At 36.8% G+C, this 26,783-nt stretch overlaps 1 protein-coding gene across 10 annotated transcripts in view; it reads right to left on the bottom strand.

The window, feature by feature from the left end:
* The window catches only part of NFX1 (nuclear transcription factor, X-box binding 1), a 63,750-nt gene that overhangs the window by 23,829 nt on the left and 13,138 nt on the right, over positions 1-26,783 (bottom strand). For all 10 annotated transcript variants that reach the window (XR_013921777.1, XR_013921778.1, XR_013921779.1 and 7 more), the window contains exons 4-17: positions 22,688-22,765; positions 21,024-21,129; positions 17,358-17,429; positions 15,580-15,719; positions 14,523-14,622; positions 14,193-14,410; positions 13,020-13,117; positions 11,718-11,748; positions 10,530-10,612; positions 9,903-10,011; positions 3,357-3,476; positions 2,610-2,689; positions 2,042-2,272; positions 1,682-1,755 (exon numbers count right to left, since the gene is read on the bottom strand). Coding sequence is in view for 6 of the 10 variants with exons in the window: in XM_080338934.1 (XP_080195060.1) it covers positions 1,682-1,755; positions 2,042-2,272; positions 2,610-2,689; positions 3,357-3,476; positions 9,903-10,011; positions 10,530-10,612; positions 11,718-11,748; positions 13,020-13,117; positions 14,193-14,410; positions 14,523-14,622; positions 15,580-15,719; positions 17,358-17,429; positions 21,024-21,129; positions 22,688-22,765 (1,540 nt within the window). In the remaining 4 variants the exon portion in view is untranslated. The remainder of the gene's footprint in view (positions 1-1,681; positions 1,756-2,041; positions 2,273-2,609; positions 2,690-3,356; positions 3,477-9,902; positions 10,012-10,529; positions 10,613-11,717; positions 11,749-13,019; positions 13,118-14,192; positions 14,411-14,522; positions 14,623-15,579; positions 15,720-17,357; positions 17,430-21,023; positions 21,130-22,687; positions 22,766-26,783) is intronic.

The raw sequence follows: 26,783 nt of genomic DNA, 5'->3' as shown, positions 1-26,783 counted from the left end.
ATCATGTGTACACATATAGCAGCACACTCCCTTTCCTGTTCCATTGGGCATAATTTTTATTTTTTCTTTTTTTTTTGGGTGGAGATGGTGAAGGAGTGGTTTGGGTTGGTGGGGTTCTTTTGGTTTTTTGGGGGTTTTTTTGTTTCTTTTCTTTACAAGTGTGTAGGTGGTTGGAAAAAAGCCAAACCTAACTCCCATAAAAACAGAATATTTTAATCTTTCAGCATCCTGAACAGCTGGAGTTATCATACAAACTTAGCTAGCATTAAATCCTGCTTTTGTTAATATCACATCAGCCAAGAGTAATCTGTAAGCATATATGAACATATTTGAACAAACACTTGCTTTAAACTGATTGTTTCTTTCCCTTCCTCTTGACTTGGGCTCTGATTAGATAAATAAATACATGTGTTCAGCTTATGAATGCAAAGACACTCACTGATTTCAAAGAACTGTTTCCTCCTATGAGTATATTTTCAGTGCCTGAGTTAAAGAAACAGTGGAGAAATAACGGCCTTCAAAACTCTGGACTTGTAACTATGTTACCTTCCCAGATTATAGTTAATAAAAGGCATGTGTCAATTTAAACTGTTATTTCAAAGTTGAGTCAGTCTTCTGGATTGTATTGTGACACAGATCTCAAAAAAACCCCCTCTTTTTCCTAAAAAAGAAAAAATGATCACCACTACTTTAAGTCTAACTTGCATGCAACTTAGTGTTGACTACAACAGTTCTTAACTGTTTCCAATTAGCACATTTTTCTCATCTTTTTTAATATGTAGTATTAAGCATCTATTACATAGATGCTAAACCATGTTCTGTCACAATTTGAATCCGAGCAGTGTTCAGCAGGAACAAAGCAGCATATCTTAAGCTGACCTAGTATTGGGCTCTCAAACAGCAGTTCCAAATAAAATCTGTGACTGCTCCCCTATCAGCTGAGATACAGAGCAGAACTCTGGTTGCATACCAACTCTCTAGATTAATTTTTTTACTCCCTGTCAATCACAGCCTCAGACTAAGATGTTTCTTAATTATTATTTACAGTTTTGCTATTTTCATTGCGGAAGTTCCAAAGACCTACTTTTCTTCTTTTGCTTGTCCCCTCCTTGCCCTCTCTCATAAGAGAAAGAAGTTTCAAAACAGGACCTGGAGACAAATCTATTGTAATAAATGGAGTTGGGTAGGACTCAAGATTTATATGACAAAGCTCTCCTGCTTAAGTTTAGCTAATTTAGAATGACTTGAAATCACTCTTATCTTCCATCATCTGTATTGACTATAAATAGATTCCATCACACATTAATGGAAACTTAGACAGCAACTCACACATGGACTGCTATACGTAATCATCTACAATCAGGAACCTAAATCTGGACCTGCCCAAAAAAGTCTGTATCTAATTGCTCTGTGTGGGTGGAGCAGAATTACAGAGATGGGAGATTCAAGCTTTGACACACCATCACAGTTAGACTAACAATGGTGAAAAGAGGAACGTGTTCTAGTATAGCATAGCTGGTATTAAAGCTCAGGGGAATACAAAAGAAGAAACCATACAATAAAGTGCAAAAGCAATGCAAAAAAGCTTATGAATTAAGTATATTTAGTCAAGCTTGAAATTTAATCTAACTGGAAAGAAGAAAATCCTATAAGGAATTAAAAGAATTATTACAGTACAAACCTTTGATAGGTATTAGATGCTTCCGAGCAAATCATACTCTCCTTTCTTCTTCCACACTCACACTGAAGATCAACCTGTTGTATCACACAAGAGAGCAGCTTTTTTAAACTTTGCCTTTTTATGGCCACAGAGGGGTGTGAGGGAGATAAATTTATTTCTTCTGAAAGTCCCATTTTAGTGGAATAATGGCTAATTAAAAGCAATGAATTTTTTTTTTAATTCCATATTATATGCTTATGGAAAAAATGTCATGCTATCAATACACTAACATGTCATTTTTTGTTACAGCTGTTACTGGCTGACAATTAAACCATAGAATTTGCCCATGAACTTGCAGTGAATTTTCTTTGTGTATCCAACCTTTGCAGAGCAGGATGTTGTTGGACAGGGTGAAGAAGGATGACATGGAGCCATACAGGGATGATTACAATATAGCCTTGGAATAGTACACGGTTGTTTACACTCTTCATCTATAAGACATTCTCCTTTGTGACATATTCTTTTACATTTGTGCATTCCACATTTTAACATTTGATTGCAGCGAAGTCCACAGGAAATGTCAGTGAGATGACAAGGAATATTACTTCGCAGCTGGAAGAGAGGAGTAAAAAGATGGCAACCAAAAATGCAAAATTATAAACACATATCTCAAAGTACTTTTACTGTCAACACCTCCATTTGGCACTGTCCACGCAAGAACAGTAATACTAAAATATCTTGGGACAAAGACTGAGTTTTTCTTTATATCATAGTCCAATACAGCAATTGGTCTGAATGTGTATGGCAAAAAAAGATACACTTTTCTAATTTAATCACATTTAAACTCAAACTCCAGTAACATATTCCATTCCAAAGAGACCAGAAAAATCTAAACCTATGGTCCTAGAACATTATGTAGTATTCAAAAACACTACGTGTCCAGACTTACTTCATGCTTGCCCATACACCATTTCTGAGTGAGATAGGTACAGGGTGGACATTTCTCCTCACTGTGACATGAATGGTACACTGCAGTCACGGAAATAGAAAAGCCAGCACAGTTTTATTAGCATACTTCAGTCAAGTGCATGAAAAGAGACAGTAAAGACTATTAAAGATGAGTTTGAATTTCAGAACTACACACTTTATGGGAAGTACAACACTTCACGCAAGGATAATTGCTCTATTAAAATTATGATGGCATATTTTTAGATGAACATTCTTCCATATTTTCTAAACAGCAGAGAACTTTTTAACTTCTGAGAATGGTTATTCTATCAGACAGAATTGTCAGAAATTCTATCTGTTTGACCTGTGCTACATTTTTTGTGATCAGCCAATGTAATTTCCAGGATTGCAAAAACTCACTGTTCACTAGATTATCCCACTGTTTCAGTAGAGCACTTAATCTTTGGAATATAATATTTAATGTGTTGTAATAAATAATAATGATCAGAAAAAAATACAATGCTTTTAACAGTCAGAACTACCACTACTAGTATGCATCTCAAGTTTTTAGTTGGTTGGCTTTAAAGCGTAGACTTTTGGAAATATTCACAACTAAAATGCATCTAATAAAAAAGCAAATACTTTTGCAAACAGACCTGTGCACACTTTTCTACATTTTCATTTAAAAAAAACAAAAAACAACAAAAACCCACACCAAACACAAGCAAAACTGAATTGCCTGACTTACCTGGATGATCACAGTCATGTGGCCTGGTGCATGTTTTTTTACACTCTGGTGGCTGAGTGCCACAGGGGACAGGGGGGTAAATCACGGATTCACCACAATAACAAGTTAACTCCTCAAAACCTGAAAAAAACAAGTCAAATATATCCCAATGGCTACATGTATCTGCACTTCTCCACTCTGAGAAATCTAACATGCAAATATCCTACTCCAGCTTCGTTTTTTGATGTTAAGCACCACTGTAGTAAATTTATTAGCTTTTGTGGCTCCTACGAGAAAATAGAACTATAATCACTTCCTTAGGAATTACACTTGCTTTTACAGAATGGTTCGACAGCAACATTTTGAACTGGAGCAAGAGAAATGCAAGCATCAAGTTGAAAGCTGTTGCTGTTCTATCCTTGACTTCAAAAAAAGGAGAGATATCTCTTGAGTTTCCTTCCAGAAAGCAAATGATCCCCTGCCATCACTTTTTCAGATCAGTGGTTACATTTTGTCCTTTGGCCAAGCCCTGTACATGGTACTGGGAAGATTCCAGAGAAAATTACCAAGAGGTTGCCAGTCTGTAGACTTCCTTCTGTAATTTCTTCTGTATACTTCCTTAGGTCATTTAGTATTACATGGGTCCTAATAAGCAACTTGTGAACCCATCCAAATACTTAAAAGCCAACTTTGTATGTTTTAGACATTCTCTGTCTCAAGCAGTATACATTTTCTTCTCCTCCTCTCTATTTTTTTTCCCCCTTCCACATCTGGGAAACAGCTTTTAAACTCTTTGTTGTGGTTTAACCTGAGCTAGCAATACAATCACGATAGCCACTCACTCACCCCCTCCCCCCGCTACAGGGGAGAGAATCAAAAGGGAAGGGAGAAACTTGAACTGAGATAAGCACAGTTTAATAAAATAACAAAATACTAATACACTACTACTAAATATATATAAAATAGAAATAAAAGATAGTCAAGGCAATTTGCCATGAACTCCATTGACACCGAGCAGCCAGTCCCAGGAAGCAGCACCTGGTCCCAAAGCCAATCCAGAAAGAAAAAAGAGGAAAAAGGCAGAAAGGCTCAGAGGCCTCTGCAAAATGGCAAAAGGCCAAACTAAACGTCCCGAACCAAAACTCTCCCGGCTCTGGCAAAAAAGAGCGAAGGGAAAAAGAAAAAAAAAAACAAACATGTTCACAAGAGAAAGCGCCTGAAAGCCAGAGGAAGAGCGAGAATGTCTGAGAGAGAGACCAGAAGGTCCTAACTCTCCTTAAATATGAAGCATGATGCTATAATGAGATGGAATACTCTTACTGGTCAGTCTGGGTGTCAGTCAAGCTCTGCCCATCCATGCCCCCACACCTGTGGGCAGAGTGTTCAGAATGTCCTTGGCTCTCAGATCAGAGCAATTAAAAACATTGACTCTGTGCTGGGGTGTTATCTTCTTGTTCTCAAACTAAGTCCAAATAATGACTGTGCTAGCTATGAAAAAGAAAGGTTTCTAACTGCACAAAGAAAATTAACTCATTTTCAGTCAAACCAGCACACTCGTATTATAAGATTCCAAATCCCAGTGATAAATAAAGGAATAGAAATACTTACACACACCACCCCAACTAAAACTTAACACTGCACAAGAATTAATAAGGTTCACTGCTAGTTTTCAGACTATAAAGAAACAGCGAGAGAGACTGATTGGAATGCAAACTACCATTCAAACAGATAAATTCTCAGAAAATCAGGACACTAAGAGAAAATATTAACATCAGAAGGCATACAGGAGGAGATCCCAGGACAAAAACAGAATATGATTGGTCTATAAACTAATAAAGAGAAAGTAGATGAGGGAGAACGAGAATGATCGGAGATGTAAGAGAATAATAGGACAATAAAAATACAAAACAGTAATTCCAACCTGAAGAGGAGTTTGTTAAGGGAGCTGCTGAATTCAGCAAATTCTCTGACTTTGGAAATCACAGGATTCCTCCTTCCTAGTCTATAAACCCCAAAGGTTCCTACTGTCCCACTTCCATGGATATGATCTCTGCTGGATCAATACGCAGGTCCAGCAAGTAGCAAGACTGAACACATATTCCAGAAAGACAAGACACACAATATGTACATGACAATAAAATGACCCAACACACAGACCAAACTGAACAACACCAAGATTCACATGAACAGTAACACCAATACCCACGTCCTCTTCTTACTCTCCAGATCATCAGGACTGAAGTTCACTAGTGAAGACAGACATATGCATGCACTCTAGATTCACAGGTGCATCACATTCATGGATCGCAAATATTAGCATAGGCTCTGTCTAATATCCATATGTGGACAGACCCCTTACCTCAGTGGCTGAAACCTTGGGTATTTCCAGAGGCAGATCTCCTCCTACTAGCCAGCTTTGAAGCAAGTTAATTAGCAAATTACCCAGACAAACACAGGCACACACAGGACTGAAATTAACAAGGGAATCACATGCACACCCTGGTCTCTCCAGGTGCTGGCACCCAGACCAAGGGGTCCCTATAACTTGTGATCCCATCCTCCAGCTGCTGGCACACAGTATAAGTTGGTCTGGTCTCTCCAGTTGCTAGCATAGAGACTGTGTGGTCCCATGATCTGCAGCCAAGTCTCCAGTTGCTGGCACTTACACCTCTCACACACAGAACAGAGAATAAGATTACAGTGAAATACATTAAATCTTACTCTTAACTAGGACAGGATAGACAGTTGTTATCAGGTGCTCTGTCAGAGAAGTGCACTGACCAGCAGCTTCATTTGTACAAATAGTGCCTTTTAATCTCCCTTTCTCTCAATTTTCCCATGCATTAACCTTGATTTCTCCCAAATAATCTGCCAAAATAAATTACTACCCATTGGTACCAGTTTTGCTACATCTGGATCCAAATCTGCTATTTCTGGTATCATTAGCTAGGTCATCTCAGTATCACACAACTACCTAAGTTCTGTTGGCCTTGCAATATTCTACTCCCAAAAAGGTTCCCAATACCTCCCTCCTCCAATTACCTGTGAAGCTCAGTCATCTCTCATGCTTAACATCTGTGAAATCCATCCACTCCTCATGGCACTATCTGAAACTTTTGTCAGCTTTTCACTGTGTATTTTGTTATGTTCAGAAATTTCTCATGTCTCGTTTTTTGTGGTCTGTACAGTCAGCTAAATCTCAGGCCCATTTGTTCATGTATCTTGGAGTGCAGCAGTTAGGATCATAATTTTTGTCTAAGGAGACTCAATTACAATAAATTCTAGCAAAAATAAATTTTGGGAGAATGAAACATTAAGGAAGAAGTAGAAAAAAGTAGAAGAGAAAGCTGAGAAGTTTTACAACATTCATGGATATTATGTGGAAAGCAAGCATGGGAATGAGTAGGGCTTGTTGTCCCTTACTACAGATCTTGAAACCACCCATAATGCTCCAAGCCTCAAAGCCAGAAATCTTCCTTGGCCCAGGAAGACCGAAGACCAAGCTCTCTGGCAGACCTATGCATTACCCAGCTATACTAGCTGCTCTCTATTGGTGAGAAGTGATAGGTGAAGAATCAACTATAATGAAGGCACCTTAACTTGCACTAATCGGGATAACAGGAAGGGAGTGCAGAGAGGTCTGGTCCAAATAATAGAAATACATCTGACAAATATTTAAAAAAAAAAAAGAAAAAGGGCACCTCTCTATTGCTGACATTTGTTTTCCCCAATAGATGTACTGCTGCCTTGAAGGTGTGTATAAAGAGACTCTGGCACAGAAAGGGACGTCACCTCTCCGTACTGAAGAAATGACACTGGAAGGTAAAATACATGGGAAGCACACAAAACCACAGGGGAGCAGATGCACTCTAGTATTGCATCTTGATGCCAGTGCGCAACATTTTCAACAAAACCAGCAGCAGAGATGGAGGCAGGGGCAAGAAATCCAATCTAATGAGTGGCAAGTGGTTTGCTGCTGACCATGCCATGGCACATGATAACATGGTTGATGCAGCTCAACTGCAAAGTGGTGTCTAGACAGGTGCATCAGAGCCAAGAATGGACTTCTTAATGCTGGGAAGCACTCTCTGTCACCTACAGGGTCAGAATCACACAATGTATGTCTCTGAAATCTCAACTAGCAGCAGCCAGGGAAAGCAAGTAAGAAATCTTTGAAGATTCTGCTTAGCTGATTTACTTCTAGACATATTCAGGATGGGAGACTTCAGAGACACAAAGGTTTAAGCCAAATGATCATAAGTATCTGGTTCCTTGAGTAGGCAGCCACTTTTCCTGCACTCAGAAAATGGCATCACTGCAAAATTTCAGCAGTGAAGCTTGACCTCTCAATTGTATCACATCCAACATTGGAACAATTTACAGGGGAAGCAATTAGGTCTCTCAAGGCTAAGACAGGCATCTGAATCTCAGGACTGAGAGTGAAATACAATCCTCAAAAATATTGCAGCAATGTGGAGAAGTTTAATGATCTTGAACATCAAACCCATGAAATCCACTGAAGAAAAACAACTGCTCAGAAAAATCCGTGCATTCAGACTGAACTAGACCAGAGGTTACTAATAGAACCTCTGAGATGTTTAGATTACTATTTCACTTTGTCTAGAGAAATGTTAGGACACAAAAACATTTTTTTAAAGAGAAGTACAGTCAAGATGCACTATTATTATAGGCTATTATTCATAGGCTATATTATAGCCTATTATTCATAGGCTACTAAGACAGACTACAACACTATTTCAACCAGTGAGCTTTAGAGTCTCTAGTACCTTCTCTTTTCCAAGATGTTTCCACGATAAGTTGGTCTCCATAAAAATTACGTTCTTTGACTATGTCCATGGGACACATGTACTACTGCAGCTAAGACACTTCCAGCGGTAAACAGTATCCTTACAATGTACACCACCTGTCTGTCTCCTTTTCACCAAAGTCATGAGGTCTGGTTCACGCTTTCAGCGTCTCACTGTCCTCTTTCCCACATTCCAGTGAGCAGTTCCAAAGCAGTACCCAGTTTCTGAGAGAGAAGACTCACTTTTCTCCAGTAGTGACTGCAGAACTACTAGATGAAAGACAGTATTTGATGAAAGCCAAAGGGGAACTACAGGTGAGTATTTATATTCCATTCTAGAAACACTCTTCCCTCACAGTTTTATCGTAGATTACAGCAGATGCAAAAATAAACCTAGAATTCACAGCTGCAAGACTTAACGATGATGGGTTTAAAGAAAACTTTCAAACTAAGTATACACTGAGTGGAAGGATGGATACAAGCTGAAGCATCCATTAAGGGCTTTTTCTGTCCAACCTTCAAATACTGCATTTAATAAATAGCTTAAAATTGCTGTGATAAGCTACATGTATATAAAGAAAGGGGAAATCTATATTAAAATATAAGACTGAGAAAAAAATTAAACTGCTATCACATTTGAAGATGTTTCAGATCAACTAAAGGCTCTGCTAGCAGAAGGAAACACACAAGCATTCTTCTGTCTGCTTCAGGCAAAAATCAAAAAATGTAGTATTCCCTACCTATTGTAATGGTGCAAAATAATCAATATATGGTGCCCTATATTAAGCAGTAAAAAGCAGTTGTAGAAAACTAGTATATCCAACTGGCACAGCTTTTAATAAAGTACATATCTTTCTAAAACTATTGCACCATTTTAAATCTTCAAGTTATTCAGCAATCCTAAGAAAATGAATAACTGCTGGCTGTCAATCTATTTCTAGCAATTTGATACTAATTTTCACCATCCAGAATATGCATCTGGGGTATAGAAACACACATATGTCACACTAATTGTTGTTTAACCTTGGGTGCTTGACAAAGTAGAACTTCTGTGTTTAGATAACATAGGCTCATGAAACACTTAGAGGCACCTTATCAAATATCCTTGAAATTCCTACTCTACTGCAAGCAAAAAGCAGTGTGGTAAACTGTGCCTGCATGAATCCCCTAGATACAGGCGAAACCAGCAGGCTCGTTGAACTTCAAGCAAGGACCGAGCTCTGCAGTGCCTGCGTTCCCCCTTGCGTACCTCTACCCTGGTGCTTTGGTGCTTTTTTGGAGATCCCATGCTTAGGATAATAATGACAATAAATTTACTCTTCGCATTTCATCCATAGTTTGTGGTTGTTCCTGTGGCCAGCCTGTGTCAGCTCACAGCTAAACAAATTCTGCTACACACACCAATATCTTTGATAGAGATTACACTGTTAAACAAGAATTCCATTAACTTAGAAATTATCTTTCTAAATTGCTTTTTTTTCCCTGCATGTTTCCTCAATTTTTTTAGGTGATTGCAGGATCAAACTACATACTGAATATATTTCACTATAATTCAGTTTTAACTATTAAAATCTAACACTTAGTAAAGTCATCTAAAATGAAATAACTTTAACTTTCATGAAAAAACATAAAACGGAAATCAACTGTGTATTCTTCAGGTTCTGCTCAATTTGGGTCACATTCTCTGTCCAAATCTGACCAGTTAAGTGAATAAGTTCATATAATGTATAAGAAATAATGTATTCTTGCACATAACTCACTTGTTTGCCAGCATGTTTGACAACTGCCCCGATGACAAGGTTCTTCACATCTATGAAGCCCACAGTTGAGTTTACGACCACAAACCAAAGAACACTTATGTTCTGTGTCCTAGGGAAAGGCGAAGAAGAAAAGGATAATTAAAATATAAACCTCTTTATTTTTCTTTTTTAGGTCATAGTCTACTAATTGACAAAACTGTAGAGTGCAAAAAATAGCTCAGGCCTGATCTATACAGTTTTTCCATCACTGTATGGATACACAATTTTTAAAGCGGATTCTGTTAAGATCTCTCTTGCAGGCATAGTTACATTATAGCTTATGCTTCTTAAGTAATATCCTTCCCCTCCTCATTCTCCCTGGAATCATTGACAAAAAGCACCTTTACACTGATTTAATTGCATTTAGGCTAGAACGTGTCTTTGCATTTACAGTGATACCCATAATACAAAAGCTACAAAACAAAATCACATAAACAAATGTTTTGAGCGTGACCAATACTACAAATAGAGAATGAAGATGCACAAAACACTGAAAGACATAAAAGCAAAAAAAAGTCTTTTGGCATCACAACCAAAGCCAAACACACATCACAATGAACAATTTTATAAAACCACACATAAACTCACCACACAGCAAACTTCATTACACTTGTGTCGTCCACATGATCTTTTCTTGTTGCATCTCTTGTCACACATAAATGTAATAGCAGCTATTAAAAAAAAACCAAAGGAAAACAGTCATAACTTTTATGTCTTTGCTTATGCTGAGAACAAAAGCTGCGATCACGATATTATGCTAAGGCTGTTACAGAGCATGGTCTAGAAGAGACTAATACAGAGTAAGTCAGCAAGTAAACTTTTACATTACTTGCTCCTCTACATTAATTCCCCATGAGAACACTTGGCTTCCTTTAAGCTTACCCTTGTTCAAAAGGATTTTGGAGAACAGAATACATTAAACTGGTTTATGTCACATTAGTCTTTATATCATAAACTCTGCAGAACAGAACACAGGAAACAGGATATCCTGGTACCATGAGTACCACAAACATCCAATTAAAGACTGCTTAAATTGATAAGGAGGTAAAAGTCACCTAAAAACAGCTACTGCTGATATGCTCATGAAACTAGTGCTAACAAAGAACATCCTTATCACCATACACAAGTAACAAAAGCAATGACTTCTGAAGAGCAAAGTCTTCACAGATAAAAGCTCAAATTAGGAAATATGCATATTACCGCCTTTGCACTTTGAGAATAAGTACCTCAGTATGACAGTGGGTCATCAACTAAACAGTTAACTGAGGTAAATTTTGAGATGCTACATCCAGAATACCAAGAAGTGTCAAATGGGAAGTCTCTGTCAAGCTCAGATGCAAAGAGAAGCAGCACACAATTGCAAAACAGAATCAAAACTTGTCCAGGAACTTGGACAAGAACAACAGCAAAAGCATTACTTTATATCTGAGCTGTGCAAGCTGACCCAAAGATAAGCAGGATGCTGAGAGGACAACCTACTGAATACAGCAGGTGGCATAAGAAACTGTTAAAATTGAAATAGCTTGTCTGGAATTCTCCAGATCAAATGCTGACGAAGTTTTTCCTTATGTATAGGAAGCGTAGAAATGAAAGAGGTTTATTTTAAACCTCTTACCAAACAAAGTAGCATCTCAAAAATTACTAACTTGGCACAGAAGTGTGGATAAAAGAAGCAGTAATGATCAGATGTTTGCCAAGTTCATCAAACCCAAAATTAATGAGTTGTGAAATTGTTTCAAAAATTATATACGTTATCTACATAACATAACATTGTACCTTTATTTCTGAGGAGAGCACATGGGACTTCCTAGGAAACAAGCAGGGAGCCATTAGGTTAAAAGAGATGAAACAATTGAAACTTACTTATCTAGAAAACACCTAGTGACATGACACAGAACTAAGCAGCATTCTCAGTTTTCATGTGTGTAACACTTCTGCAAACAAAAGTTAAACAAAAGCTGGAAATAAAAATCTCAAATCTTTTCATTAGAGATTCAATACTAAATAAAAAAAATGTAGTTTTGTATTCCCCATTTGATTCAGCAGATAATGCTGTGAAGTGACAGAAAAAGATTTGCATGGAGGAAACCAAAAGAGCTCTCTCAGAGAATACTGACAGAGTGCATAAATCTGTGCTTCGACCAACCATCCAAAAAATGTGATTCTGACTGGATTAAAAAAAAAAATAAGAGTGAAGTCAAACCTCATGATCAGAGACATTTTACCTAGATTGAAGACCTTAACATTAAAATAAAAGGTGATGAATGAAAAGAACATTGTAAAGTTAGATGACTGAAGGCTTAAACATAGTCAATCAACACTGTCATTTCTGAGCATCACATTTTTCATGACTGATTTAAATAATCACTGTAATTCACTTGTAGCTTTTCAAGAAGCAGCTTTCTGGTGTCTAAGAAGCAGCATAAACTGAAACCCAAACCTCATTATTTTGTTTCAGGCCTCAAAATGAAAGATAATCTGAAGGCTTCTATCCCATAACTACCTTCAACAAAGTTTCAGGGAAAAACTCTTCCAACCTCAAGCACAGTCTCCAGTCATTTCTATGTACTTAGAGACTTATATATTCAGAAGCCACCTCTACTTATAGATTTTATATATATATAAGAGGTCCGAAAAGTCATCAAGGCTAATGTGATAACAGCTAAAGATTTCAAAGGTATGATTACAGAAAGGAGTATAGTTTAAAAACATACTATGAGAATTGCTGAGAATCTGCTGGGTCACTACATAAATGTACAAAGAACAAGGACCAGTAAATTCCATTTTCTCTCTAAAAGCTTCTACAAAATACAACAGCCAGCTTAAACAGAATTCTGTGTAAACTGCAAAAATACTTCAAGAAATTGACTTCAGTAAATAGCCTATATTACCACTTCACAGCATAATCTAGTTTGCATCTATCAGTTAGTATGCAACGGAGGGTCTTGCAACTAAGAAGCACAGCACCTTTTATACTTCTTCACTTTCTTTCCATCAACTACTTCAGCTCCTTTTTCTCCACAGCTTTAAAAAACAACAAAAATTACCTGTTTCCATGGTCAAGCTTTATACACTCACCTTTTTTTTGAAGCCACACCTACAATAAATATTTGATGTGTGAGAACATGGTCTACAGTCTCCTTCATGGCAAAGGCTTTCACATGTATGAACAAACTCTAGCAAAATGAAAATACAAAGATTAATAACTAATGAAAAATAAAATCCATGACCTGGAACTTCATATTTCTTAGGATCATCAGCAGTCAGAGATATTAAGCTTATGTGCTGCTGGGTTTCCCAACAAACTAACTATTTTGAGTTAAATGTGCCTTAAATTTTGCCATTATTTTCAACTTTTTAATCCTAAATCTATAGATTAGAGTTTTGGGTCTACAATTAACATTGAAAATGCATACACTTTTTACATTAACATATGAAAAAAAAAATCTTGTGAGAGACTGTCTTACCCAAGTTCTAGAAATTGTAAGTAATTTTTTTCTTCCTTTTCAGACTAAAGAATGACTTACCATGCACACCTTCATATTTCACTTACTAGGTTAAATTCAACTAAAAGCTAAATTATTCATTCCCTTTCTACTTGCTTACTTACTTTGGACTGACACAATGGATAAGTCATTAATAAGAAGCCCTCATATTGACAGCATTGGTCTCTCTCTAAAGTTTAAAAAAATCACTATTAAATACGTAGCCTGTGGAGCTTCACAAAAATCTCACAGCTAAATATGCTTGAGTTACCTAATACACTCACTGAAGTGTCAAATTGCTTCTGCAGGTAACTTTCTCCAACTTTTCAATGATACTTTCTACTTTATGACCTTGTTACAGTAGCAGGAAATCAGTATTTACTAAAGACAGGTGAACAAAGTCATTTATCTCTACCAGTCTCCACAAAAAAGTCAAAGATCTAGATAGCCTTTTAAAATACACCTATACATACTACTCTCTGGAAATTCCTACAGTTCTGTCCCTCTACCAATATAGGAAAGGTGCATGTAAACAAAATTCAAAAGGTGAGCTAGTGTTAGTGCTTTCAGGATATATATATTTCCTGATTTTAAGGTATCATTATGAACAAACAGCCAGATTGCAGGATCTGCAGTGGCTTTTACACTTAGTTTGGTTAAAACCCAAAACTACTAATCAAATATTTATTGAAATGAAACATTTAAGAACCATTTAAAAAAAATAAATAAACAATTTGAATACTCTGATGAGGAAAGTTCTAATTACCATAGCTACCACAGGAGAGAGGCTTGCCACATGTTTTTCCACATGATGGGATAGGGTCTGTGCATACTTTACGTTCAACACATCCTAGTTCCAGTAACTTGCTGAGAGGAGTCTGACCACAGGGACAGCGATGTACTACTTGTGGAAGTCGTGGACAGAGCTGGCAAGGCTGAGGATGGCATACTTGTGTACAGTTGTGCCTCCCACAGTTTAATTTTCTGAAAAAAAAGAAGTGTGTGTGTGTGGGTAGAAGATTATTTAAGAGTATCATGATCACTGTGAATAAAATTACCTTTTTCTTTTCAAAAGCCTAAATTATGGTGACCTTACTTGCCACATATACTCTGACATGAGAAATTCCCAAATCCATCAGAGAATTCTTCCATTGTCCCACACAATACTTCTTTAAAGTTGCTTCCACAGTAACACACTGAAAGAAAACAATATTCCACAGAAAACAACAGTTTTGTCAGTGACAAAACACCTCCAGCAGTACAGCAAATATAAACAGGTAAAGTGTGAAAAATTGTTAGAGACAGTTTTTAGAAGGATAATGAAGTTGTTCTTCTTTAGATTTATTTGGGCAAAGGTTTCTCAGTCCTACAGAAGCAGGGATTCTTGTTTTATTTGTTTTGATAAGGAGACAACGACTGCACAAAAAGTTCACTTAAAGTAGTATACATAAGTTAATTATTACCTTAAAAGTCAAGAAAATTAACTTGCAATTTTCTACATAAACCATTCAACAAAAATGTATTTGTATACTGGCAAACATACCCGGACAACCTAATTTCCATTCAAGACCAAGTTTAGAAAATTTTAACAGAAGCCATGAGTAGCTTGTTGAAATGTGCTTTCCTATACCTCTATTGTTAGTGTTTAATCAAGTCTCAGAATTACAGTAAAATGTTAAGTAGGATCATAGGTCAATTCAGGTCAGAAGGACCTTCAGGGGCCACATTACTCAGTGTTTATTCAGTTAGGTCTTGAAACCTTCAAGTTTCCAAGAAGAGTTTTTCCTTATAACTAGTTATAACATTTCAACTTTGGATGATTCTCTCTCATCTTCCCCCCATGCACAGCCTGTTTCTGTCTTCTTGATTAGGTCCTATTAGCTACTGAAAGGTCACCACTCAGCCTTCTCAAGTTAACAAAGTCCAGCGGCTCCAGCAGCCTAATCATGTTGGCAGGATTCTTTCTAGTCATGTTTATATTCTTATTTAAATACATAGTGATGCTGACACATTTTCAATTTTTTAAATATTCTAGCAATAGATTTTGGTTTGGCTAAGTAAAAACAAAGCACTTGCCTCTTGGTATTAGCTTTAATTCACCCTCTTGTTTTCATAGTATACAGTGGATATACGTAAGGCACTACAATACTTACCTTGCTGTACTGTTAATTGGCAAGGTGAACATTTTCCTGCATGGCACACTTGAGTACAGCTGTGCTTACCACAGTTTAAAGTATTTCCACATACATTAGAACAATGAATTTTTGTTGACTGGCCACAGCGAACTGAATGACTGCAAAGAAATGGCACCATAGTCTGTCAGCTACCTTAATATCTATAGAGCATTAATCAAAAAAGAAAATACTTTTTCATTAAAATCCAAAGCCTTCAAAAGGGAGCATAACTTATTAATGAGAGTGTTTTTAGGAAATAACCCCATTTTTGCTCCTGCTTCCCCTCTCCCATCCCATTAAAGTAGAACATTTATCACAGTAGTGAGTCTACAGAATTTTATGTCAACAAGATGGGAAAAAACCAGAGGTGACACTATAACTTGAACCTAACATATGGTTATGCATTATGCCAGAAGAGCAGATATTTCTATTACAGACATCTTTCTGAAGACTTAAATGATCCTAAGTACACTGATTACAATGAAAATAGGGAAGCGGACCTTAAGAGTGAGCCAGCAGTCCACAAAGATAGTTGATTTTTTTTAAATTAAATTGTTAAAACAGGGACAAAACAATAATTTCTCTCCTTTTTACATTCTGGATGGCCTCATATTATGGCTGTAAAATGTACATCTGGAAGAGCAGCTTTAAAACATCTTAAAGTCAGAAGTGCCATACCATACATCTGGGATGCTAATACACTGCATATGAAAAACTGCAATTCAGAAGTAAGTATTAAATGCAATTCTACAAAAATCAACAATCTCGTGAATGTAGCTGACACCTAGTAAAAAATATTAAATCAAAGTTGGTTGCATCTATTAAACTTTTAAATGCAAGCAATAGCTAGAATTAAAAAAATGAGTTGATCTTACTATGTAATATAAAATTCATTGATCTACAAACAATCCATCTTTCTACTGAAGACAAAGTGCTTTCAACTACATATACTGCCATGGAAGTATCTGTACCTTCTTTTGAAAAATTGAGATCACTTAATATTACTTTCAGACTTTCAGAGATAATTTTAAAAGTCTGAAAACCTTTTTTTCTAGAGCAAGAATGCTAATAACTAAATCAGTTTTTGTTTGTTTTGGTTCTGGAACCAGGCACAGGCAAACATTTTGTTACACAGAATCAGTTCTCAGTAGCTAGAGCAGGGACTATAAAGACTTGGACCAATTGAATATGAGCAATCACAGACAGTACAGGCAGTACTGTCTTGCTGTAGGCAATGACAGTATATGCATGAAACGTGCAGGGAAAAGATAGCCTTTGAGTCTGGAATATACTACAGACTTCTCTCTTGCTAGTGGTACAGCTTCCCAGAAATTGACATGGTATTTCTGAAATTATTATTTCTGGAATGGAGTAACTCCAGATTACATTCCATTCATATAGAAAAGGTGTGAACCTTTTTCTACTTTATTCTCTGTGTCTTCTACAAGATAAAATAAATACTAGAATAGGATTTCAAAATCAAATCAACTCACAGACTACATGGGCAACTCAGCTACAGGTACCATAAATTGATTTTAACACAGACAACTCTTTTAAAATTATTTTTATTTTTCTTAAAAGATTTAAAGTAATTGCATTTCTATAAAATATAAAATTCTCCAAATTATTTTAGTGCACAAATAAAAGTTATAGATCAGAATAAACTTTGTTCTTGAAACTTTTAATAAACTATAAGAAAAAATTATTATATAAACTTTTAATAAACTATTTTGTTTGTATAATAGAAGCATTCTCACCTTGTTTGTCCACATTCACATGTTTTTGTCACAAAGGCTGGGCATGAAGGGCAAGGTCCTGGATGGCACAGGCTTAAAAGTAAGTCAAAAAAGCAAACAAAATTGTAAAGTTAATTTTAGTTTTACTACACTCCCAGAAAAACAATCCACCATGATCTAATCCACAGTGCATTATCAAAACACCCGTGCTCCTGCATGACATAAAAGCATTATTAACATAAGAAAAAAAATATTGTATTATTCCAGTTGCATCAGTTTCAACTGAAGGAAAACCTCAGTATTCCTGCTGCTGTCAGTCAAATCAACAGTAAGTGCTACTAACACATTTCATATTTTGCTTTTCACCAGCATACATGCATCAAGTCAACCACATTCATCACTGATAACACTCAAAATATAATCACATGTCCAAACCATTAATACATTTCTTTTTTCTTCAGTGATCTCAAATAGATTAGAGACAAAAACTTCACTAGGAATTTCTTCTTTTGAGTTGGAAGCTTAACCTTTGAACTCAGCATTTCTAATGACACCAGTATGATCTGTTGTTCCTCTTCCTGTAAGGTAATGTGTAGGAGATGCAGCAAGTCTGCCTCAGTTTTCTTTCTTACCATCAAGTGCAATTTCCTCTGAGTATCATCAATGCCAGTCCTTTATTGGATTATCAGATCTCGCCTCCTACTTGAAGAAACACTAGATGGTCCCTATCTGCATATATGATCTCTGTTGGGTGCATAAAAACTGGGTTTATGGAAATTATACTTAGTTAACTTGTCTGCACTCTTCCTTCACTAGCTCTCAGTTCCCTTCCTTTGCAAAAATAGCAACTTTCATGTGGAACAGCTATTATTGGCCAGGACTGAAGGCACAGATGTTCTAGACAAAGAAGAAAAGACAAACAAACCAACTAACAAACAACACACCAAACACCAAAACACCTCATAAACAGAGTAATTACTAAATTCCCCAAGTACAGCCACTATGAAAGCAATAATTAGTACACCAGTTTCTATAGTCATATGCAATATAATTGAGTTATGTCAGCAGTTTGTTGTCAGTAGTTTGTCAACAGCAGTGTGGCTCCCTCCTTCTTCTACCACTCCTCCCAGCTGACAAGGCCTAACCTATCACCCAACTTATTCCAGTTCCAACAGTAAAGCTAAGTGATTAAATGATAAACCAATCAACATAAAAAAACACCACCAAAAACAAAACCAAAAAACAAATGACCAAAGAAAGCACAACCCTCTTTCTTTAATAGGTCAATTTTATGGCATGATGAATAGTTCAATAAGCACTAAAGTGGGGATCAGGAAAGGCAGAAATGAGCAAAACTGGACAGAAAAACATGATACTATGAATCCATAGCTTGCAATAGGCACAATATTGACACCACTGTTCAGAAGACTTCCTAAAAGAGAATATCAGAGACTGAGCCTCTGCTGTAGACTGGAATAGGAAAGAAGAGGAAAAGCTGTTTCTTCCAAGCAATATAGGAAAGTTTGTTAAGTACCAAATTGCAGTTGGGGAGTTCTCACAGCAGTTAAGGAATCTAATTATTTTTGACTGGGCAAAAAAGTCCTCCATGGACATGCTCCTCTTCTGAGATGGCTGTCAGTACCTGGCCTTCATGAGAATTGGTGTTCTGATGAGTCAAGATATCAGCTACATCAACAAGTGTAGTCTAAAAGCTAATCTGTGTTTCAGTTTTACTCTGCAACCACAGTGACAAGGACCTAGTATGATGATAAATTAAGAAAACAGCTATAGCACTGAAAGGATGGTCTGAAAAGAAACTGAATAGAATATTTTCATGTGTCAAAAGAAGTATTAAAGTGTAAAAAAAACTGAACACATTAAATAAAAAGTTCAGAGTAAAGTTCTAGTAAAGTTCTGAGTTCTAGTAAACCTTGGAAAAAGTGTAAGATGACAATCTATTTGTTGAAATGACTGAAGTTTTTGATTGTGTACCAAGAACAGAAACAATTGCTTCTGACTATTAAAAATTTCTCAAAACACAAATACAAACAGGCATTGTGGTTCAACTTCCATACATGGAAAATGAAGCTAGATACACTAGGAAAAACACATAATTTGACTAGCAACGTGAATTCACCTGAGACCTTTGGAAAGCGGGAGGCACTGAAGGGTAAATGCTAAAATTCCTGGAGCAGATTTAGTGAAAGTACTGCTGCAGCTTGGTCACAGGTGCATGGCAGTGTAATGCACACACATACAAAGGAGGGAGCACATGGCCTGATCAGTGTAAGGCACACAAATTGAAGGGGCATTACATGGCCTGATCAGTATAAAGCATGCATACATAGTACATAGTTAAAGAGAGCGGGGAATACACTTGGCATAGAGGAGGGGACACACTTAAATGAGGTATTACAAAATCGGGAAAAAAAATTATGGTACAGTGAATTTGTCAAAAAAAGCCATGCAACGACCTTATATTGAGAAGACTGGCCTAAAAACCAGGTTCCTGGGATAAATGGATTATTAGTACGTTGGAGATGGCTGAGAGCGCAGGAGAAAGCAGCTGAGTCAGGGAATCAGAACACAAGAGGTAATGCTTGCTGTAGCTGAAGCTACTGCTCTGAATGATGGAGTTCAGGCTGTGTCTGCCCCACCTTTTGCTGATTATTCTCTGTCCTCTGATAGTATTCTGCCTGCTGCCAGACTCTGTCCTGTGGTTTCTAATGTGCTGCCTAATCCTGCTGCTATGCAACCAGGAGGGTGGGGGTTTGGATTGTGAGTGTCTAATAGTCCGAGGTTTTTTTCTGTTGAAGGTCCCTCTTTAGGAGGCACCCAGCTCCAGCTGCTCTACGCTGTACTTCATGAATAAATTACTTATTTAATAAGAATTTCTGGAATCCATGCCTGAGTCTCTATTATGGGAAAACTAGGGAAAAGGAACTTCCCTAACAGTTTGCCCATTGAAAAAGCTCATCTAATGCTCTTAACCTTACCAATATAATACCACCACACTGCTAAAAAAAGATCTAAAGGAAAGCACCCAAAACAGAAAACAAAATTGTTCTTCTTTGCCTCTTTTAGTTGAATTTTACCAATAAAAGTTAGCAAAAAAAAATCAGATTTACAAATACTGATTAAGATCTCCATGAGGGATGCTGGTTCAAACATCTGGTGGTGTCAACAAATGGATAAATACATATAATGCCCTCTTATCCTCAACAGTTTACAAACCAAAGAAAACAAAAAGAAACAAAGGATAAAAGTGATCCTTCAGTTTTACCAAGTGCCTCAGCTCGTAGATTAAGATATACAAATGCCATTACATGAAAAGCAGCATCTAAACACCTGGTGAAGCACTGGATACACGTTTTAAATTACTGCTATTCACTATTATTTCTCTACTTCAATGAAAGTTCTGGAAACAAGTCAGGCAGCTGGTTCAGTTCCTAAAGTATAATGGAAATGCTGCTACAACTATTGCTGCTGATCTAGTAGTGTCCATTCTCTCATATGAACTCACTTCAGATATACAAACACAAACAGCCTCCATTTCTTCCAAGCTTCAGTTGAGCTATAAAGCAAATACACCTTTAAGCACATCCTGTAGTCAAAAAATACCCAAATACAGTCTTCAGAAGTTTTCTCTAGATCACTTCAATATTCATATCATAAACATTTACTTACATGTTACAAAGATGGGGACAGTCCAAACACTGTCTCTTCTTTCCACAAAGTTCCCCACAGCTATGTGGGATTTCATTTCTATTCCATTCAGGATTGTGCACCTTACCTAAACAACACCAAAGACAAAAACATATTTATTGCCTTAAATACAATACTGATTGTGGGGAATGTATCATACAAAAAAAAAAAAAAAAAGGCAAAAAAAAAAAGCTGTATTTTCAATACTGGCAGTAGTTGTCTTTGAAAAACAAAATGATACAAATGTTTTATGTTTTGCTCAGCTTTCAGTGCTGATATATACTCAACTTCTTTGAAAGTAAGTGCCACTGGAATATCGAGCTCCAGAAGATTCCTTCCTTCTATGTTCTCAGCAGGCACTTAAGTAGCTGGTATTTTTAATTAAATTAAACTGCTGAAATATAGGAAAATTAAAGGCCCCCCTTACTTTGTTAGGCTGCATAGCAGGTAAGAAAATTAAAGGGTGAAACTCCCTTGCTGCCTCAACAAAGAAGAAAAACAAACAAACAAACCCTACACCAAACAAACAACCAACCCACCCCACCACCACACATAAAAACAAACAAATAAATAAACAAAACAAACAAACAAAACAAACAAACCTAAAACCCACTAACATTCCCAGAAAACAGCACCTAGCTGGTAAGGTGATGGGGAATAGGAGAAGAATTAAATGACTCGGCAAATTATAAAAGTCACTTCTCTAAAAAGAACCAGACTTGACATAAATCTAAACATTAAAGGCTGACATTTTGATGAATGCAGCAAGAAATCTTGAACAAGAAGTGATAAATCCAGTATGTTAGCTTCAAGTATTCTGTATTTCATATAAGCACAGAAACCATATTTTATAATAATTCATCTGACATACTGTTAAGAAATCTCATAGCTCCAAGTGCATGAGATGATTGATCATCAGGGTTCAATTTAACTGCCATGGTTAACACACGCAGACCTAATCTGGCTCTCTGCAAGAGTGGAATTAAATTAGCAATGAAGCAACTCAGCCAAGGTTACAAATTTGAGTTGCAACAATTAAAAACACTAAGAAAATGTATTTTTGGTGACACAGATAATTTTAACTCTTTTAGTATACTTTTGCATATTCCACAAATAGCAAGTTAGGAAAACATGAATGAACACCACAAATGTCATTTATTCACTTGAGTTTCAATTAAACTAGTTAAAACACCCAGGAAAATCCTGAAAATTACAAGATCCAGAATTAAAATAAGCAAGGAATTTCCTTATGGAACAGTGAAAAAACCCACCCTTCATCACAAAACACGTCATCAGTATTTTGCATCAAACAGAAAATAGCTTTGCATAAGCAACTGGTGATGTCCAAATGCTGTATCATTCATTTCTCATAGCAGCCCAATTCTATCATTATTCCATGAAAATTTCTACATAATGGTATGAAAATATTTACCACATGATTTAGTATTTCATTTTTAAAATGTTTTAAGCAACATATGTCTGATTCTCTGCACAGCCACTTTCCAGTGTCAATAAAGTTTTAAATGGGGTTAAATTTCAGGGATGTAGGCAAACATGTAGCAATAGTGGACTTCAAATTAAAAAAAAAAAAAAAGAAACAAAATTACAAAATTGCTTTTCTTTACAAAAGCAAGCAAGTAACTCACCACAGAAACAAGTATAAATTTTAGGAACTTGCATAGAAGCATTCTGACAAGCTGGACATCTCCAACCACTATTACCATCTGTAATTAAAGATAAAAATGACTTGAAGAAAATAAAGGAGCTAACTTGCAAACCTAGAATAAGTGTTCACAACTTGTTTCTTACCATAGCTGCAACCAAACCAATTTTTTCCATTTACTCAGAAGTGGTGAGAAAGCATGTTAATAAATATTCATTTTATACAGTATCAAGATAAACACAGCAGCAGTATTTCATCTTACCAGACTCCAACTGTATACACGAGGCAAATCCAAATTTTTAAACTGCACTTTTTTTATTATTGTGTACCCTCTTATAAGACTTTCTACTGTAATACAGAGATTGTTCACCATATCTAAAGATGTGAGAAAAAAAAGTGTTAAAGTGTGCGAAATTGGTGAGAAAAATATAATTACCTACAGCCTTAAGTACCACCTGCATTTTCCTTTTCATTATCCTCTCATGTTACGAGTTTACATGTCTTGTAAAAGACCAATTTAGTACTGCTTCATGTCCAGAATAAATGAGTGCTGTATAAACCACTATAATCTACTTTTATTAATTTAAAGGTGACAGTACCGAGCTATTGACTAGGACATTATTCTTCAAGTTGGCCTCCCTTATCAACATCTCTCCCAGAGCAGGATGCCTAGTCCTCTACGAGCAACAGTTTCTATATAGTACAGTAAAGGACCTTGTAAAATAGGAGCCCTTTACCAAGCAAAATAGCTTTTCAAGATATATTTTGGTCTTCTTAATCACTGATTATCCTTTGCTCCTCTAAGGCATAACTACATTTATGTGGGTCCACCCACAAGGAACATGCACAGTTGCCTTCCTCCAAAAATACAAGAAATTAAAGTTTTCTTCCTGGATTCAGATGCAATTACAGTATGATAGTAGGATGACTCCCGATATCCACACTGTAAGGAGTGGCTACAGAACCACTCCTTACAAATCCTGATTACTGAAGAAAGTGAGAATGAGGATGATTCTACAGAATGAACATTCCACTCTTGTGAATCTTCTCATGAACAGGAGAGAAGTAGGTAGAATTCCAACCAAAGGCACCAAAAGGACAGTTGGCTAAGCAAAATCAATGCACCTCACTCCTGTTTACTAGAAATTCTTTTAGTACTTGCTATACTCTCCCTCCTAGGATTAAGAGATGCCTTACTTGTAATTATTTGCCAATTTTTTTCCATACATTTTCGTATTGCAAGTGTCCCTACTTGCAGCACTTTCAGCCACAAAAATCTTTATTTGTGGTAGCATGCCCAGAAGCCTGCCCCTTCCTATTGTGTATCTTTTGTCACAATGGCACGACAAATGATCTCCTCAAAAGAACCTCCAGTAGAAAGAGCTGAGAATTATACATACAGACTAGGAGATGCGCAGTTTTAGACAAGTAACTTTCCTCTTTACATGCTTGCCTAGATGAGTCATAGGTGATTACATAAGAAAGGATCCAAACACTGGAATAGTGAATGCTAAAAGGCTACATTTCCAAAGGCAGTAGTACAGCAGGAATTTTCAACATATATACAATGCTGGGTACATAGAAAGAACTCCAAATAAAATATTTCAGTCACTTCAACTCTAGTAGAATACAGTACATAGTGCTTCAAAAAGATGGACCCAATTTCAAAGCAGTATACAAGGTGTTTCAAAAGGTGGACCCAATTTGAAATCTCTGTATCTCTGCAACCATGAACTGTCCATGAATGAAACTCTTACCACTTGAAAGTGTGTGTCACAGAGTTACAAATGATTACTGCTAGATGCCTTTCCCAGAGCACAAGCAGCCTCTAGCATCAGTCATTCACAAGATGGTGACTCTGCAACTGCTTTGAAATTGGGCCTATCTTTTTTAAATACCCTGTGGAATCACCATGGGCAGTTTCATATTCCTGTTTCTAAAAGGTCTTATGCAGTTCTCCAATGAGATAATCTGTATCAGAATAAATTATTGTTTTGACTTCTCAGCTAGACACAATAAAAAGCTTTTGTCCCAGTAAAAAAGTGACATGTATGTAATATCCAAAGCCCACACAATGGATTCAGCCTCGAACTGCGTGACTTGGCATGGGGGAGAAGAAAAAAGGAAAAAAAAATTAAAAAATAAAAAAAGGCAAGTAGCTTCATATTCTGACCACTGAAACTCAGAAGCCATCTTAGAGTCCAATACTGGATTGGTACAGACCACTAGCCCATCTGGAAGTAGAGGGCAGGGGCAGCAGAGGGAGCAGAACAGAAAGAGACACTTGTAATAACTCAAATATCTCTAATCCTTCCAGCCAAAATGAAAATGCCAATAAAAGATCTTGTGTGCAATGCAGATTATTTTTGTAAAATTCACCTTAGCTGTGCAGTATCTAAAGGTCACATTCCTCCAAAACATAATTCAAAATGTTAGTAAAAATGCTTGCTAAGGAGAACATTCTTCCTTACAGGAAGAACCTTTTCGCATGATGGCAAAGTGATGCCTAGTAGAGCTACTCCTCCTTCTCCTGACCAGGACATCTCTAGTACACAACGAAAACCCATTATCTAGTTCTGAGTGCAACTGACAGTCTACATTGTAGAAATATTGAATGCTGGATGTCAACTACAAGTCTAATGTAAGAAATGCCCTCTGACTCCCCACAGATAATTAGGAGACTTTTACCTGGTTTAGCCAAACTTAAAGTCATTTTTCAGATGACTGTCAAGACAAGAGAAGCCAAAGAAGTCTCTGAGGGAAGACACCTTCAGTAAAACACATCTGAAAAAGGCCCTGAGACAAGAGATACTGTAGAGTGTGAGAAAGCTTTGTTACAGTAGGATAGTTCTTCAGTTCTTCCCACACGAGTATGTAAAGTCCCAAGCACATTTTATCTTTTTAACATGGTAACTCAGGATAGTTCACTTTCCTCCCTCATCTGTACCCACCTTTGCATGAGTGCCAACCTTACAGTCAGCTATGGATCTTAGAATTCAGGCAACAGCATCTGCATTACATCAGTGAGTTTGCTAATGAGCAAAATGGAACATTGCATGTGTACAATACGTTAATCAGCACAAGTTTTATTATCCATCTCTGCGATGCCTTCCTTTGAGCTTCATTCCCAAGCAGGGTTCCATTGCATCGGTGTCCCAGGGAACCCACTGGGGTAATGTTATGCTTTCATTAAAGCCAAAGCTTTCACTTGCACAGTGTTGTGCTCTGTCATTGAGGGATCTGCACCTGCTTTTCCCCTGTAACAGATATCCATTACTATTGATCTGGAAGATGGATCTGTGTGGGAAGATACCTCATCAAGGATGTTTTCTATGTCATCCAAGTATTTAGGATTTCTCTGATACAAAGTTGTGGTCACAAAAAATTGTGAGAAATTATGTACATGTACATACTTTCAGACTCCTACTATGTGCCACAGAAATAAGAGCTGCTGTAAGGCCTCAAATGAAGGGACATTCTCACCAAAATATTGAGTTCCTTCATAAACATAAAAGAATGAACACTTGAAACCGATCTTATGAACAAAACATTCTCACTAGGCTGGATGTAACATGTAGCAGTGAAAAGTTTTGGTGCTGAGATTATATAAGATTTCCTGGAATTCACTGTAACATTCACAGAATCAAGAAGATTTAAAGTAAAACACATCTAGAAAAAAAAACAGGCTTTTTTTGTCTTTCAGAAAAACAGTGAATTAGTTAGGTAAATTACAGTGTTCTACTTCTCTTCTGGTAGAAAAGAATTACTGCCAGGGCTCTAGAGAATTCCTCAATATTATACAAAGCCTGAAAACTAGTCTCTAAGCTGAAAAACTACCATAAAAAATACACTCAGCAGCTCTAAACAAGATAGGGTAGCAGAACCTTCCAAGTCAGGCAATATGCATCAGTGTCCTTACTGGAGCTATGGAATCAGTTCTACTGAGGCCACCACCTTTAAATTCTAATAACAATTAGCTCAAGTTATCTCATACACAGGATACAGTAACATGTTTCATCCGCAAATTCTTACAAGAAAGCAAATGGCCAAAAAATACGGCTATCTGAAATGCTGTCAGG

Source organism: Nesoenas mayeri, assembly GCF_963082525.1.
Source record: "Nesoenas mayeri genome assembly, chromosome: 2".
NCBI lineage: Eukaryota > Metazoa > Chordata > Aves > Columbiformes > Columbidae > Nesoenas > Nesoenas mayeri.
The sequence above is the reverse complement of the archived record's forward strand: the minus strand, read 5'-3'. Positions and strand labels throughout refer to the sequence as shown.